The sequence below is a fragment of the Apostichopus japonicus genome, chromosome 17 (genome assembly GCF_037975245.1).
Source record: "Apostichopus japonicus isolate 1M-3 chromosome 17, ASM3797524v1, whole genome shotgun sequence".
In the NCBI taxonomy this organism is placed as follows: Eukaryota; Metazoa; Echinodermata; class Holothuroidea; order Aspidochirotida; family Stichopodidae; genus Apostichopus; species Apostichopus japonicus.
Window position 1 is genome coordinate 106,880 of NC_092577.1, and position 18,002 is coordinate 124,881.

At 38.5% G+C, this 18,002-nt stretch overlaps 1 protein-coding gene across 5 annotated transcripts in view; it reads right to left on the reverse strand.

Moving 5' to 3' along the window:
• LOC139984281 (heparan sulfate 2-O-sulfotransferase hst-2-like) overlaps positions 1-17,996 on the reverse strand; it is a 30,472-nt gene extending 12,476 nt beyond the window's left edge. Inside the window, exons 1-6 of one of the 5 annotated variants that reach the window (XM_071998126.1) lie at positions 17,859-17,996; positions 8,620-8,781; positions 7,805-7,908; positions 7,280-7,420; positions 3,487-3,569; positions 1,985-2,135 (exon numbers count right to left, since the gene is read on the reverse strand). In XM_071998126.1, the coding sequence (XP_071854227.1) occupies positions 1,985-2,135; positions 3,487-3,569; positions 7,280-7,420; positions 7,805-7,908; positions 8,620-8,764 (624 nt within the window). In that variant the 5' untranslated portion in view covers positions 8,765-8,781; positions 17,859-17,996. Of the gene's footprint in view, positions 1-1,984; positions 2,136-3,486; positions 3,570-7,279; positions 7,421-7,804; positions 7,909-8,619; positions 8,801-14,990; positions 15,011-17,326; positions 17,538-17,858 lie in introns of those variants that run through there. The other 4 variants (XM_071998127.1, XM_071998125.1, XM_071998124.1 and 1 more) reach the window with 4 other exon arrangements.
• Between the last annotated feature and the right edge of the window lie 6 nt (positions 17,997-18,002).

Here is an 18,002-nt window from a genome sequence, read left to right on the forward strand (position 1 = left end):
ACTTAATCAATATGTCTGTAGGAGGGGGTGAACACTATGAGGGTATCGATCACACTTAATCAGTTATATTCTGTAGGAGGGGGTGAACACTATAATGGTATCAATCACACTTAATCAGTATGTCTGTAGGAGTTGGCTAACACTATAATGGTATCAATCATACTTAATCAATATGTCTGTAGGAGGGGGTGAACACTATGAGGGTATCGATCACACTTAATCAGTTATATTCTGTAGGAGGGGGTGAACACTATAATGGTATCAATCACACTTAATCAGTATGTCTGTAGGAGTTGGCTAACACTATAATGGTATCAATCATACTTAATCAATATGTCTGTAGGAGGGGGTGAACACTATGAGGGTATCGATCACACTTAATCAGTTATATTCTGTAGGAAGGGGTGAACACTATAATGGTATCAATCATACTTAATCAATATGTCTGTAGGAGGGGATGAACACTATGAGGGTATCGATCACACTTAATCAGTTATATTCTGTAGGAAGGGATACACACTATAATGGTATCAATCATACTTAATCAATATGTCTGTAGGAGGGGATGAACACTATGAGGGTATCGATCACACTTAATCAGTTATATTCTGTAGGAAGGGGTGAACACTATAATGGTATCAATCACACTTAATCAGTATGTCTGTAGGAGTTGGCTAACACTATAATGGTATCAATCATACTTAATCAATATGTCTGTAGGAGGGGGTGAACACTATGAGGGTATCGATCACACTTAATCAGTTATATTCTGTAGGAAGGGGTGCAACACTATAATGGTATCAATCATACTTAATCAATATGTCTGTAGGAGGGGATGAACACTATGAGGGTATCGATCACACTTAATCAGTTATATTCTGTAGGAAGGGATACACACTATAATGGTATCAATCATACTTAATCAATATGTCTGTAGGAGGGGATGAACACTATGAGGGTATCGATCACACTTAATCAGTTATATTCTGTAGGAAGGGATACACACTATAATGGTATCAATCATACTTAATCAATATGTCTGTAGGAGGGGATGAACACTATGAGGGTATCGATCACACTTAATCAGTTATATTCTGTAGGAGGGGGTGAACACTATAATGGTATCAATCATACTTAATCAATATGTCTGTAGGAGGGGATGAACACTATGAGGGTATCGATCACACTTAATCAGTTATATTCTGTAGGAAGGGATACACACTATAATGGTATCAATCATACTTAATCAATATGTCTGTAGGAGGGGGTGAACACTATGAGGGTATCGATCACACTTAATCAGTTATATTCTGTAGGAGGGGGTGAACACTATAATGGTATCAATCACACTTAATCAGTATGTCTGTAGGAGTTGGCTAACACTATAATGGTATCAATCATACTTAATCAATATGTCTGTAGGAGGGGGTGAACACTATGAGGGTATCGATCACACTTAATCAGTTATATTCTGTAGGAGGGGGTGAACACTATAATGGTATCAATCACACTTAATCAGTATGTCTGTAGGAGTTGGCTAACACTATAATGGTATCAATCATACTTAATCAATATGTCTGTAGGAGGGGGTGAACACTATTAGGTATTAATCATACTTAATCAGTATATTCTGTAGGAGTTGGCTAACACTATGACGGTATCAAACACACTTAATCAGTTATATTCTGTATTCAGCATAGCCACAGACGGCTTAAACTAACTAACATATTAAGATCTGGGTAGAATTAATGAAGCTGATCATGTTAGAAAAGAGCATTAGCATTTTTATTGACTAGTAACTTAGTTTTATAAGCAACACAAAAAGGATCTTTCATGTAGTAACTAAGTTTTATAAGCAACACAAAAGGATCTTCCATGTAAGCAATGACCCCTGCTATGTTTTCTGGAACAGCACAGTTCTGTACCTAGCAGCGATCACTAGCAACTTGTGTAGACAATAAATTTCAATATGAGCTGTTATTACCTCATTTGGGAGGGCGGCATTCCGCCCTAACATATTCTGTAATTGCTGAGTATTGTTCATATCGGAATCTCCATGTCTCATAAAGTAGTACCATGACACATATCGAGCGATGGGCTCCCGGATTACACTGATGTAAATAGGTCCTTCCTCCCTGCAGGAAAATATCACATCATTATGATATAGTGCATACTCATGTCGGCTTATAATGAGCAGTGTAAAACTTAAATATTGAACAATGAATAGTGTAAAATTAGACAGAACAAAGGATACCGGGATGTTAAGGAAGAGGTGATGAGAGGATTTAGGAAAAGGAAGAGCTGGGGAGATAAAATCTGCAGAAGGGTGTAACAACAACAATGGGAGTTAATGAGTGAAGGGGAGAAAGAAAGGGGCATTAGGAAGGAAAAACATGTGAGTGTCCATCGACATGTGTGCTGAGAGAGGAGGTGGAGGGAGGGGAAAGAGGTGGATGTTGTCATTTCTAACATGTGAGTGTGGATCGACATGTGTGCTGAGAGGGGAGGTGCTGGGAGGGGAAAGAGGTGGATGTAGTCATTTCTAACCACCTCCCCTCTCAGCACACATGTCGATCCACACTCACATGTTAGAAATGACTACATCCACCTCTTTCCCCTCCCAGCACCTCCCCTCTCAGCACACATGTGGATCCACTCACATGTTAGAAATGACTACATCCACCTCTTTCCCCTCCCAGCACCTCCCCTCTCAGCACACATGTCGATCCACACTCACATATTAGAAATGACTACATCCACCTCTTTCCCCTCCCAGCACCTCCCCTCTCAGCACACATGTCGATCCACACTCACATGTTAGAAATGTCTACATCCACCTCTTTCCCCTCCCACCACCTCCCCTCTCAGCACACATGTGGATCCACACTCACATGTTAGAAATGACTACATCCACCTCTTTCCCCTCCCAGCACCTCCCCTCTCAGCACACATGTCGATCCACTCTCACATGTTAGAAATGTCTACATCCACCTCTTTCCCGTCCCACCACCTCCCCTCTTAGTACACATGTTGATCCACACTCACATGTTAGAAATGACTACATCCACCTCTTTCCCCTCCCAGCACCTCCCCTCTCAGCACACATGTCGATCCACTCTCACATGTTAGAAATGACTACATCCACCCTTTTCCCCTCCCTCCACCTGTGCTGAGAGGGGAGGTGGTGGGAGGGGAAAGAGGTGGATGTAGTCATTTCTAACATTTGACAAGGTATGACCCACATGTACTGCACATCTAGGTATTAAACATAAACAATGTCTGTACTAAACATCTATGTAGTAACATTGTAATAAACATCTGTTTCCTTAGAGACCTTCAACAATATGAATGGCTTACAAGGACATTTAACAGTAATCAAGCAAAACCACTGAAGCTGAACATTTATTGAAATTAAAACTTGTCTTTCTTAATTGAGCCAAGTTCATCATCCATAAAACATTTGATGTTTATGCATTCATAATTTACCCTTCAAAGTCCACAAATCTTTGATGCCCATGGAAGAAAGTTGGTCGCGATGTTTGGCTAAGCAGATTGTTTAAGAAAGTTCTCTGAAAGAGAAAAGTGAATAAGCTGTTGTAACTTGAATGTTACCTATCTCCTACGGCAACCATAAACTCATCACTTGCTTGCTTTTAGCATCTAACTGATGTTATTTCTTTATTTTTACCACAGCCAAAACAAAACTTCACTCCTTTATTAGATATTATCAAGGAAAATAAAAACCACATGGCCTTTGTCATACTACAGGCTCTGTATTCTTTCATGTATTCCAAAACATATTGTACTACAGTAATACACATGATAAGAGCCACAAGACCAATTTCATACTACATGCTCGGTATCCCTTCATATTCAGCACTATACTAATACACACCATATGAGCCACAAGACCCATTCATAATAAATGCTCTGTATCCCTTCATATTCCACAATATACTAATACACATGATAAAGGCCACAAGACTCATTTCATACTATATGCTCTGAATACTTTCCTATTTTCTTTCTTTCTTTCAACCCACTTCATGTTATTCCTGACCCTGTTTTCCTCTCTCAAACCACTTCCTGTTATTCCTCACCCTGTTTTCCCTCTATCAACCCACTTCATGTTATTCCTCAAATCGTTTTCCCTCTTTCAACTCACTTCATGTTATACCTCACTGTTTTTCCTCTCTCAACCCACTTCATTTATACCTCACTGTTTTCCAGCTTTCAACCCATTTCATGCTATACTTTACCCTGTTTTTCCTCTCAACCCACTTCATGTTATTCCTCACCCCGTTTTCCCTCTAGCAACCCACTTCATGTAATTCCTCACCCTGTTTTCCCTCTGTCAACTAACTTCATGTTATTCCTCACCCTGTTTTCCCTCTAGCAACCCACTTCATGTTATACCTCACCCTGTTTTCCTTCTCTCAACCCATTTCATTTCATACAACTACACTTCGTAACAATTACAGCAGTTATATTGTGACACACACGATAAGAGCCACAAGACTCATTTCATACAATGTACAGTATCCCTTCATATTCCACAATATACTAATACACACCATATCAGCCACAAGACTCATTTCATACTACATGCTCTGTATCCCTTCATATTTTCTTTCTCTCAGCCCACTTCATGTTTTCCCTTTCCCCTCTTTCAACCCGCTTCATGTGATTCCTCACCCTGTTTTCATCTTTCAACCCACTTCATGTTATACCTCACCTTGTATTCCCTCTCTCAACCCACTCCATGTTATTCCTCACCCTGTTTTCCTTCTCTCTACCCACTTCAGGTTATTCCTCACCCTGTTTTCCTTCTCTCAACCCACTTCATGTCCTACCTCACCCTGTTTACCCTCTTTCAACCCACTTCATGGTATACCGCACCATGTTTTCCTTCTCTCAACCCACTTCATGTTATTCCTCACCCTGTTTTCCTTCTCTCTACCCACTTCAGGTTATTCCTCACCCTGTTTTCCTTCTCTCAACCCACTTCATGTCCTACCTCACCCTGTTTACCCTCTTTCAACCCACTTCATGGTATACCGCACCATGTTTTCCTTCTCTCAACCCACTTCATGTTATTCCTCACCCTGTTTTCCTTCTCTCTACCCACTTCAGGTTATTCCTCACCCTGTTTTCCTTCTCTCAACCCACTTCATGTCCTACCTCACCCTGTTTACCCTCTTTCAACCCACTTCATGGTATACCGCACCATGTTTTCCTTCTCTCAACCCACTTCATGTTATTCCTCACCCTGTTTTACCTCTCTCAACCCACTTCATGTTATTCCTCACCCTGTTTTCCCTCTCTCAACCCACTTCATGTTATTCCTCACCCTGTTTTCCCTCTCAACCCACTTCATGTTATACCTCACCCTGTTTTACCTCTCTCAACCCACTTCATGTTATTCCTCACCCTGTTTTCCCTCTCTCAACCCACTTCATGTTATTCCTCACCCTGTTTTCCCTCTCTCAACCCACTTCATGTTATACCTCATCCTGTTTTACCTCTCTCAACCCACTTCATGTTATTCCTCACCCTGTTTTCCCTCTCTCAACCCACTTCATGTTATTCCTCACCCTGTTTTCCCTCTCTCAACCCACTTCATGTTATACCTCACCCTGTTTTACCTCTCTCAACCCACTTCATGTTATTCGTCACCCTGTTTTACCTCTCTCAACCCACTTTATGTTATACCTAACCCTGTTTTCCCTCTCTCAACCCACTTCATGTTATTTGTCACTCTGTTTTCCTTCTCTCAACCCACTTCATGTTGTTCCTCACCCTGTTTTTCCTCTCTCAACCCACTTCATGTTATACCTCACCCTGTTTTACCTCTCTCAACCGATTTCATGTTATACCTCTTCTGTTTTCCCTCTCTCAACCCGCTTCATGTCCTTCGTCACCCTGTTTTCCCTTTCTCAACCCACTTCATGCCATACCTCACCCTGTTTTCCTTCTCTCAACCCATTTCATTTCAAACACTACACTTCGTAACAATCACAGCAGTTATATTGTGATACTTAAAAACGTTTGGTACAAATACGTAGGCTTTAATTCCTTTGGTTATTTTATTAACACAAGTTCTTTTTTCCACTAGAGTTCTATCAAAAACTTCTTGCTTATCTTTGGAAAAATGATTAAATGATGGTGTTGAATCAAGTTGCATCATTTGAAGGGAGGAGAAAAAAGTAAAACAATGGCTGCATTGTTTATTGTGACTTTATTGTATAGCTCACCTCCTTTTCCTCCCTCAACTCATTTATTGTATACCTAGCCACATTCACCCTCTCAGCTCACTTTATTGTATAGCTCACCTCCTTTTCCTCCCTCAACTCATTTACCCTCTCAACTCATTTACCCTCTCGGCCCACTTTATTGTATAGATCACCTCCTTTTCCTCCCTCAACTCATTTATTGTATACTTAGCCTCATTTACCCTCTCGGCCCACTTTATTGTGTAGCTCACCTCCTTTTCCTCCCTCAACTCATTTACCCTCTCAGCTCATTTACCCTCTCAGCTCACTTTATTGTATAGATCACCTCCTTTTCCTCCCTCAACTCATTTATTGTATACCTAGCCTCATTTACCCTCTCGGCCCATTTATTGTATAGCTCACCTCCTTTTCCTCCCTCAACTCATTTATTGTATACCTAGCCACATTTACCCTCTCGGCCCACTTTATTGTATAGCTCACCTCCTTTTCCTCCCTCAACTCATTTACCCTCTCAGCTCATTTACCCTCTCAGCTCACTTTATTGTATAGATCACCTCCTTTTCCTCCCTCAACTCATTTATTGTATACCTAGCCTCATTTACCCTCTCGGCCCACTTTATTGTATAGCTCACCTCCTTTTCCTCCCTCAACTCATTTATTGTATACCTAGCCTCATTTACCCTCTCGGCCCACTTTACTGTGTAGCTCACCTCCTTTTCCTCCCTCAACCCATTTATTGTGTACCTAGACTCATTTACCCTCTCGGCCCACTTTCTTGTGTAGCTCACCTCCTTTTCCTGCCTCAACTCATTTATTGTATACCTAGTCTCATTTACCCTCTCAGCCCACTTTATTGTGTAGCTCACCTCCTTTTCCTCCCTCAACTCATTTACCCTCTCAACCCAGTTTATTGTATGCCTTACCCTACCTTCCCTCTCAAAGCCCACTTTCTTATATACCTAACCTCTTTTACCCTTTCTCAGCCCACTTTATTGGATACCTCATCTGTTCTCACCTTACTCAACCCACTTTGTTGTATACCTCACCTCTTTTTCAACAATGGAGTCATCCAGTCGATACTCAAAATCCTGAATATCTGAGCTATTGAAGTGACCAAGAATTTCCCACATGATCCAGATAAGGCTGCGACTACCACATTTTGGAACACTTGTGTACATGACATGTTTCTGCAGTTAAAGAATGTATTCATATGTTAGCAAGAAATTAAACAAAGGTTTTTAGAAATGTGGACTGGTACATTGTCTGAGCAGCTTTATATTATTTATTGTCAGCAAACTTACACTGTAAGATAACAGTTTGACAAACAAGTCTTCTTGATGTATATACTTATTATACTTGTTTAGTGTACACAACATTCCCTGCATCATTTGTTGATATGACTCTACTTAGTTAAGTATGAGTAAAACAGTAGTTCCTTTTCTGGGAAAAGCAATGACTGCAGCACATCGTCCAGTTAAAGGATACTGTTCAAAGTACCGTAGAACACACTATATGGAAGCTCCACAATACTGTACATAGCTAACAAGCTACACCAGTTACATACAACATACTTTTTGCCTGATTGGCTGTCCATAGTTAACACCAGCTTCAGGAGGCACAAGATCCCCTTCCTTCACTGGTGAACACATTGTTGGCTTCAATCCAGAATGTATATCTGTGGGTAACATAATTACCGCAGGTTAGAACATTGGTATTAGTTCACTACCTGTCATTGATATTTGGGCAAGTAACTGCAGTACTTTGGCCATTTTCTTGTCTATCACAGTTACCTAATAGCATCATGGAGGGAGTATGGCTACATCTACACAGAAAGGAATTTGAGACTTTTCAGTAAGCATAACACTTACAATGCAGGAATGTGGGGCAAGGGAGTCAGTTGGGAAAAGGGAGTAATGTGGCAACCATGTGCCAACCTAGAGTGAGAGAGTACAGTTACACCAATTACTGTAACAATATTCATGAGTATTGTACAATTTCATGATTCTCACCCATTTGACAACCAAACAGTGGTTATAACAAATTCTTAGTCTGCTGTCTGAACAATAATGAGTTCCATGTCAAAATCAGATCACTGTGTCATAACTGGTAGTTACTCACAATTGGTCAGAGAATTATTTGCAATGCAAACTCAAAGAAGAAAGTACCTTGATACAACAAGTTTTGGATTATCTGGCACTGGCACTTGAATAGTCAAGCTAAGTAGGAGATAAATAATGAGACTACGGCATCAACAACCAAAGTCTTCTGTTTGGGTTACTAAATTTTTTATCAAGTTTGTTCCGAGTATCAAACTTGACCAAAGGGTCACTTTCTATTCATAATCATTGTCTGGATTCTATTAATTAGTTATTTCTACTCTACTCACCAAATTCATTCAAAGAGTCCTTTTTAAAGAAACTGATGGCAGGGTTTTGCTGTACCATTGCAAGTCTAACAAGGATGATGGCAAATGCAATGAGCACCAACAACCAGACAAGTAGAGAGTTCCTTTTGTACCTAGCTCTCATCATTGTCCTTCTGTAGCAGCCTTCAAAAGCAACAGAAACCTGGCGCAATGAAACACAAATCAATCACATCATTGAAACTGCAATGAATGCTTGTCACTCAATTGACTCATTGCTAAAGATATCTTTTCCCCTTCTATGAAGTATATATGTGAAGCTTTACTCTTTGAATTCAAGTGTTTAACAGCTTTACACACTTTGATCTCTGCTAACCTTTTCTACCAACATATACTTTTTGACTTATCAAGTTTACAACCCTTTCAAGACATCACAGATGCACACACACACATGCAAACACACACACACCCATGCAAACACACATGTCATCATCGCATACGTGCTCTTTGCCTCAGTTAGGATTCAGTGATACTAACTGACATTTATGCAGTGTATCAGTGCAGCTACATTTAATTTTAATGTGCAAAATTTAGGAACTGGTAAAATTACTGTACACTGCCATGCATATTTAAAACACAGGCCATTATAGTACACATATATACAAGAAAAGATTTCAAGTTGTGTTGTCCTGCTGTTAATATTGAAAAATTTGATTAATCCAGAATCACATTGCAAAATGCCATACAAGATGGTTACATAGTCTATAAAAAGATGATAATATAGCTATACAAATACCAGGATGTAAGGGTGGTCATATGTCTATACAAATACCAGAAGGTAACGATGGTCATATAGCTATATAAATACCATGATGTTAAGATGGATAGCTACAGTATACAAATACCAGGATGTAGGCTTGCACGGTAAACCGGTTTTAGTACCGAAACCGGTTTTTTCCGACCGAATTTCGGTACTATTTTTTATTTTAAGAAAACCGAAAAACCGAAAAAAACCGAAATGTGAATTGCAAATACTGGAAAAAAAAAAGTTTGTTGACTTTGGTTTCTCCTTTTTACTGTTCTTTTTGCAATATGAAAGTAAATTGCAACAAGAGAAAGCTTTTCTGATAGACGACATTGTCAGCTACGATCCGCACACGCCATAACCAGTGCTTGAGGGTGGATAGCTAGGCCTAACATTAGGCTATGCAGCCCATATATGCGTGCATCAGTTAGGTACCTTGTAGTATTGAACTGACCTTGGTGGCCAACGTTAGTAGTTGTGAGAAGTACACACTCAAATGACGAGATGCAGTTCCAAATAAATTGTTACATCCAAAGTGTTTGTCCTCATTATGTTGTTCTTATTATTTAACTTCAATTTAATAGTAGAGGATATGGAGAAAATCTTTTCAAACACATTGATCACAGTTCGTGTTCAAAAAATGAACGTTAAAACTTGAAAGGTACATTGCGCAATCCACAATACAATACGACATGTACAGTCGCAGGGGGGGGGCTCTGTGAGTTTTACAACTAAGATGTAACAAGTAACATTAGAACAATTACGGGGGGTCTCTGAGTTTAACAACTAAGATGCAACAAGTAACTTTAGAACAATCACGGGGGGGGGGGGGGGGGTTGAGGTTAACAACTAAGATGCAACAAGTAACAATCACAGTCCATTATTCACAAGAGACACCTGGCGTCAGGCTTGAGTCAAGGAATATTAAAGGAGTAAAAATGTTGCATACATGGCTGGAAATTACAGATGTTGCTGTTGGGACAATTCTCCTTTGTACGCTAATAGATTTTATTTTCTTTGTAAGTATCCTTTAAACATTTCTTCTTATCAGTTATCAGACAAGGCGTCTCTCAGTTGGTTTTTCGTTTACGTTGATGAACACATGTTTCCAACTTAAACGTTAACAATTTCATCTTGATCGTAGTTTATGAATCTTATTCGCTTATACCCATTCATAATTTCATACTTCATACTTCATTTAGCATTTTTAATTTGCTACCTTCTAGTTTTATACTTTTATATTTTACTTGATATTTATCCATTTTTGTATTGTACGAGGGCCTCGTGGAAGATTAGCTTCGGCTAAACGAGTTACCCTCTCAAAATAAAGTTTAAATAAAATAAATAAAATAAATAAAATTTACATTCTTTGCCGACCTAATCCCGCTTTTGCCAGTGATATTTTTCAACTTGTACTTGAAAGTGTAGACGGTAAATTCTCTTAACTCCTTGAAGAGAAATTTATTTTACCGCCAAGATACCACCCGCGAACATGGCTAGAGCCTCGTGCAATTTGGTACCTTCATTGGACCAATCATATTGTAAAGGTTTTTTTTTTTTTTACGATCTCCAATTGGTCATAGTGGGGTTTACGCTCGGCCCTCATCTCCGAAAATATAACATATAATATAACATGGCCGTGATATTTTTTTCTGAACACGAATTTGAACTTCGTGAAGTACAGTAAACACAAGACAAACGATACGTGTACGTGATGTTAAAACTTTAAGAAAAAAATTCACTACACATTTCTTTTCGACATATTTACTTCAGTTTAGTTAACGTGGGTTATAAAATGAGAGTCATGAAGGCAGTAACATTTCTTGAATTTATTCTTCTTATTTTTACCAATTTACTGCGAACGAACAGACTTGAAACCCGCTGTTGATAAAGCTTCAAAAATACGCATCTTAGCGATCGAGATTTGGATGTTTTCAATGCAATTCAGGAGGGGGAAAAAACCGGTTTTTGAGCCAGATTCGGTTTTTTGCTAGAGAAAAACCGGTTGTAAGTTTTCACGAAACCGTGCAAGCTTACCAGGATGTAAAGATGGTCAGATAGCTATACAAATACCAGGAAGTTAAAATGGTCATATAGCTATATAAATACCATGATGTTAAGATGGTCATATAGCTACAAATACCAGGATGTTGAGATGGTCATATAGCTACACAAATACCAGGATGTAAGGGTGGTCATATAGCTATACAAATACCAGGATGTAAGGGTGGTCATATAGCTATACAAATACCAGGAAGTTAAAATGGTCATATAGCTAAACAAATACCAGGATGTTAAAATGGTCATATAGCTATACAAATACCAGGATGTAAAGGTGGTCAGATAGCTATACAAATACCAGGAAGTTAAAATGGTCATATAGCTATATAAATACCATGATGTTAAGATGGTCATATAGCTACAAATACCAGGATGTTGAGATGGTCATATAGCTATACAAATACCAGGATGTAAGGGTGGTCATATAGCTACAAATACCAGGATGTAAGGGTGGTCATATAGCTATACAAATACCAGGAAGTTAAAATGGTCATATAGCTATATAAATACCAGGATGTTAAGATGGTCATATAGCTACTGTACAAATACCAGGATGTAAGGGTGGTCATATAGCTATACAAATACCAGGAAGTTAAAATGGTCATATAGCTATACAAATACCAGGATGTAAAGGTGGTCATACAGCTATACAAATACCAGGATGTTAAAATGGTCATATAGCTATACAAATACCAGGATGTAAAGGTGGTCATACAGCTATACAAATACCAGGATGTTGAGATGGTCATATAGCTATACAAATACCAGGAAGTTAAGATGGTCTTAAAGCTATACAAATACCAGGATGTAAGGGTGGTCATACAGCTATACAAATACCAGGATGTTGAGATGGTCATATAGCTATACAAATACCAGGATGTAAAGGTGGTCATACAGCTATACAAATACCAGAATGTTGAGATGGTCATATAGCTATACAAATACCAGGATGTAAAGGTGGTCATACAGCTATACAAATACCAGGATGTTGAGATGGTCATATAGCTATACAAATACCAGGATGTAAAGGTGGTCATACAGCTATACAAATACCAGGATGTTGAGATGGTCATATAGCTATACAAATACCAGGAAGTTAAGATGGTCTTAAAGCTATACAAATACCAGGATGTAAGGGTGGTCATACAGCTATACAAATACCAGGATGTTGAGATGGTCATATAGCTATACAAATACCAGGAAGTTAAGATGGTCATACAGCTATACAAATACCAGGATGTTGAGATGGTCATATAGCTATACAAATACCAGGAAGTTAAGATGGTCTTAAAGCTATACAAATACCAGGATGTAAGGGTGGTCATACAGCTATACAAATACCAGGATGTTGAGATGGTCATATAGCTATACAAATACCAGGAAGTTAAGATGGTCTTAAAGCTATACAAATACCAGGATGTAAGGGTGGTCATACAGCTATACAAATACCAGGATGTTGAGATGGTCATATAGCTATACAAATACCAGGAAGTTAAGATGGTCTTAAAGCTATACAAATGCCAGGATGTAAGGGTGGTCATATAGCTATACAAATACCAGGAAGTTAAGATGGTCTTAAAGCTATACAAATACCAGGATGTAAGGGTGGTCATACAGCTATACAAATACCAGGATGTTGAGATGGTCATATAGCTATACAAATACCAGGAAGTTAAGATGGTCTTAAAGCTATACAAATACCAGGATGTAAGGGTGGTCATACAGCTATACAAATACCAGGATGTTGAGATGGTCATATAGCTATACAAATACCAGGATGTAAAGGTGGTCATACAGCTATACAAATACCAGAATGTTGAGATGGTCATATAGCTATACAAATACCAGGATGTAAAGGTGGTCATACAGCTATACAAATACCAGGATGTTGAGATGGTCATATAGCTATACAAATACCAGGATGTAAAGGTGGTCATACAGCTATACAAATACCAGAATGTTGAGATGGTCATATAGCTATACAAATACCAGGATGTAAAGGTGGTCATACAGCTATACAAATACCAGGATGTTGAGATGGTCATATAGCTATACAAATACCAGGAAGTTAAGATGGTCTTAAAGCTATACAAATACCAGGATGTAAGGGTGGTCATACAGCTATACAAATACCAGGATGTTGAGATGGTCATATAGCTATACAAATACCAGGAAGTTAAGATGGTCATACAGCTATACAAATACCAGGATGTTGAGATGGTCATATAGCTATACAAATACCAGGAAGTTAAGATGGTCTTAAAGCTATACAAATACCAGGATGTAAGGGTGGTCATACAGCTATACAAATACCAGGATGTTGAGATGGTCATATAGCTATACAAATACCAGGAAGTTAAGATGGTCTTAAAGCTATACAAATACCAGGATGTAAGGGTGGTCATACAGCTATACAAATACCAGGATGTTGAGATGGTCATATAGCTATACAAATACCAGGAAGTTAAGATGGTCTTAAAGCTATACAAATACCATGATGTAAGGGTGGTCATATAGCTATACAAATACCAGGAAGTTAAGATGGTCTTAAAGCTATACAAATACCAGGATGTAAGGGTGGTCATACAGCTATACAAATACCAGGATGTTGAGATGGTCATATAGCTATACAAATACCAGGAAGTTAAGATGGTCATACAGCTATACAAATACCAGGATGTTGAGATGGTCATATAGCTATACAAATACCAGGAAGTTAAGATGGTCTTAAAGCTATACAAATGCCAGGATGTAAGGGTGGTCATATAGCTATACAAATACCAGGAAGTTAAGATGGTCTTAAAGCTATACAAATACCAGGATGTAAGGGTGGTCATACAGCTATACAAATACCAGGATGTTGAGATGGTCATATAGCTATACAAATACCAGGAAGTTAAGATGGTCTTAAAGCTATACAAATACCAGGATGTAAGGGTGGTCATACAGCTATACAAATGCCAGGATGTACAGTAAGGGTGGTCATATTTCTATACAAATACCAGAAGGTAACGATGGTCATATAGCTAGATGCAAATACCAGGATGTAAAGATGGATAGCTATACAAATACCAGGATGTTAAGTTGGTCAGAGAGCTATACAAATACCAGAATGTTAAGATGGTCATATAATATACAAATACCAGGATGTAAGGATATAGTTAAGTTAACTATAAAAAAGGATCAGGAGGGACACTCAAGTCCTCATCAAGGACCCTATAGGAGAGGGAAAAAAAACTGAAGACAAAAAATCAGACCAGATTACAATGCATAAAGTGCTTACAGTCTAAAGCATTCTTAAACTCATTCACACTACTTACAAGTACAACTTGCTCCTGAAAGCAAATCGTTCCACTCATTCAAAACCCTATTAGAAAAGAAGTCATGCCGAATATTAATCCTACTTTGTAACTTCTGGAGTTTAAGACAATGATCTCTGTTACAACTTCTATTAGCAAACACAAAAAAGTCAGTGAAGGATAAATTGTCAAAACCATACACAATCTTGAAAACCTGAATCACCACGTACCCTCCTAAGTTCCAGTGTGGTGAGATTCAGCAGCTGTAACCGCCTATAATAAGGAACACCCTTTCAGGAACTAATCATCCTAGTAGCCCTCCTCTGGAGCTTCTGGAGTACTTGCTTATCCTTAGCAAAATATGGGTGCCAAGCCGGCACAGCATACTCCAGATGAGGCCTAGAAGCAACTGCTTATGAGACCAGGAAAAACCTTATCCAAATCCATATGAAAGTTCTCAGAAAATTTTGCTTTTGGAAGAGACCTCAGATTACAGTTTGGTGTCACCAGCAAACTTCTTGGCTGTATATAAAATATGTCCGTCAATGTCATTTATACAGGCAACAAACAACAAGGGACCCAAAACAGACCCTTGTGGAACCCCACTAGTAATGTCCTGCCAAGGAGAAGCACAGCCATTAATTACCACCCTCTGTTTCCTATTACCAAGCCAATTCTCGATCCAAGACAGTAAATTCCCATTGACACCCATACCCTTCAGCCTAAGTAAAGACGCTGGTGGGAAACTTTATCAATGGCCTTCTGGAAATCCAGGAACACAACATCTACAGACTTCTGCCTATTTATTTAGTGAGATTGTTACATCTTCCATAAACTCAAGAATATTAGTGAGACAAGACCTTTTTTGACAAAAGCCATGTTGAGACTCTCTGATCAAAGACTGAAGTACTACTGAAGTGACTGACCATAGACTTTTTAACAATAGACTCCATGGCCTTACAAACAACACAGTTAGTGAGACTAACAGGCCTGCATTTACATGGCTTAGACTTATCACCCTTCTTGAAAATTGGGGGTAATATTAGCACATCAGGCTACCTGAAAACATAAAATCCATCCTGCTGAAATACAATTTTAAAAAAGATGCCAAAGCCTACCTTTTAATGCATATGAATGTCTATACTTGTAAATATCTTTCTTTCTTTTTATTTTTTACAGTGTTTGTATGCATGTTTTAGATGTTTTAATAGTTTATTTCTTATCTTTCGTATTTTTAAGGTTATAAGGACCCCTTTGGAAATAAGCTTTTAGCTTAACGGGTTATCCTTGGCATGTTATAAGTACTTTTTAAGTATATTCCCTTCTTGTATTTTAAATGTTTATCTTTATGTGCAATTTTTTTTGGATGTAGATGAAGAATGATATTTTGCCGAATAAAATAAAATCAAATCAAATCTCCAGTCCTGAGGAACATAACCTTCATTCATAAATTTACTAAAAACCAATGAGAGTGGAACACAGAAATGGTGTGCATAAGTCTTCAACAAATACGGATGGATTGCATCAGGCCCAGGAGCTTTAGACACATTTAGACAAAGCAGCTCCTTTAGTAAGAGAAACAACCGCATCTTTAACTTGCTTTGACCTGACATACTGTAAGAAATGGGTCATACCTTTGCTTAAGTTCAATGATTCAAAAGAGTAGCTTCTGATCCTGTTTTAGCTCCAATTAAAAACAATCCTTTGAGATTGATTTGGATTTCAAGTAAACTTGAAGCCTAACATTACATTATACTGGCTGAGGCTAGGCTATATTCGTCCGCAGGGCCTAAACAATACAGAACTTGGCTATCTCTATAGTCTGAGAGCACTACTACTACTAGTAGCATAGTGGGCTCATAATTGACGCACTTAAGGATTAGATTAAAGATGTCTATCAACAAAATATCAAAATCACTCAACTGTATTGTTTATTATTGCCCTCAAATGCGTTTTTCATGCTTATGCTTTTTACAATGTGTAGTTCCTCAGAAATGTAATGATCTCAACATATTTATTGTTCTGTGCCTACGCAACGTACAATAGAGCAGAATTTGACCACAAAATGTCTGCCTTGTCAAGTTCTTTCATACACCTAAATTGACACATTCGTCGATAAGCTAACTGCAGTGTAAGTCTAAGTATGCATCCATTGACCCAGAAAGTAGTATCATACTGAGGTAATTTTGGTTATTTTTAGGGAGTAAGATTTCCAAATGCCCAAAACATGTGCAAAACTGGGGGGAGGGTGATAAAAGCTTAAAAAAAACACAATTTGATCAGTTGACATAAACGGTAAACCTGAAATGGATTAAACTTATCAAATGTATAACTCTGCTTGACTGCAAAATTTTTGTGTTGCCTGCTGTATCGTTGCTAGTATATATGGTATTTGAAGGTGCATCAATTACGAAGGTGCGTCAATTATGTAGCCTTAACTATACTGGTAGACTTGAAATTCTCTTTACATATTTGATTTGGAATAGGAATTGTGACAACCTTAATTTTGGTACTTATTAAGAAAAGTCACCTGAGATAGAGCCTGCATGGCTTGTCTAATAATTACCTGATTACCGAGGACCACAGTTATGTCAGTGGACTGAGGCTTCATCAAGCCGTTGAGGAAAGCAGTTAAGCCTGGGTCTAGGTCTATGCCACTAGCCAACATCGACCATCGAAGGAGCACTCCACTTCGAACACGTACCAGCTATGGAGGCTTACACATATGTTGTAGAGACAACTCAGGAAATACACAACAGCACACCTTGGTAGTGTATGCTCTACTGATATATCACTCTCAACTTCTCATCTGTCACAGAGACAGATGACATTCCTTAGTGTACAGCTTACATACAATACATACTTAGTATTACTTAGGATTACATAATGTAGGCTTAGCTATTCTTAGGATAACTTAGTACTTACATACTTAGTGACTTTCTACCCAGTATCATAGGTATACTATACTAGTATATGAACAATAGGCTAACCTGGATAAGGCCTTGGCATTATACTGCCATGTACGAACTCTTTTTTAACACTTTGTCAGTTCGAAATGATAAGCGTACGGGCATTGACGGTTAATTTGAGAATAATACCTAAGGTATTGAGTGACAACGTTGCTGAGATTCACCTTCTGTCTAATGAAAAGCTTGATCTGCATGGACCCTGGCAGCTGTCACTTGTTACTTGTTAGAGTATAATACTCGATTACTTGCGGCATCATGCTACGTGCAAAAAAA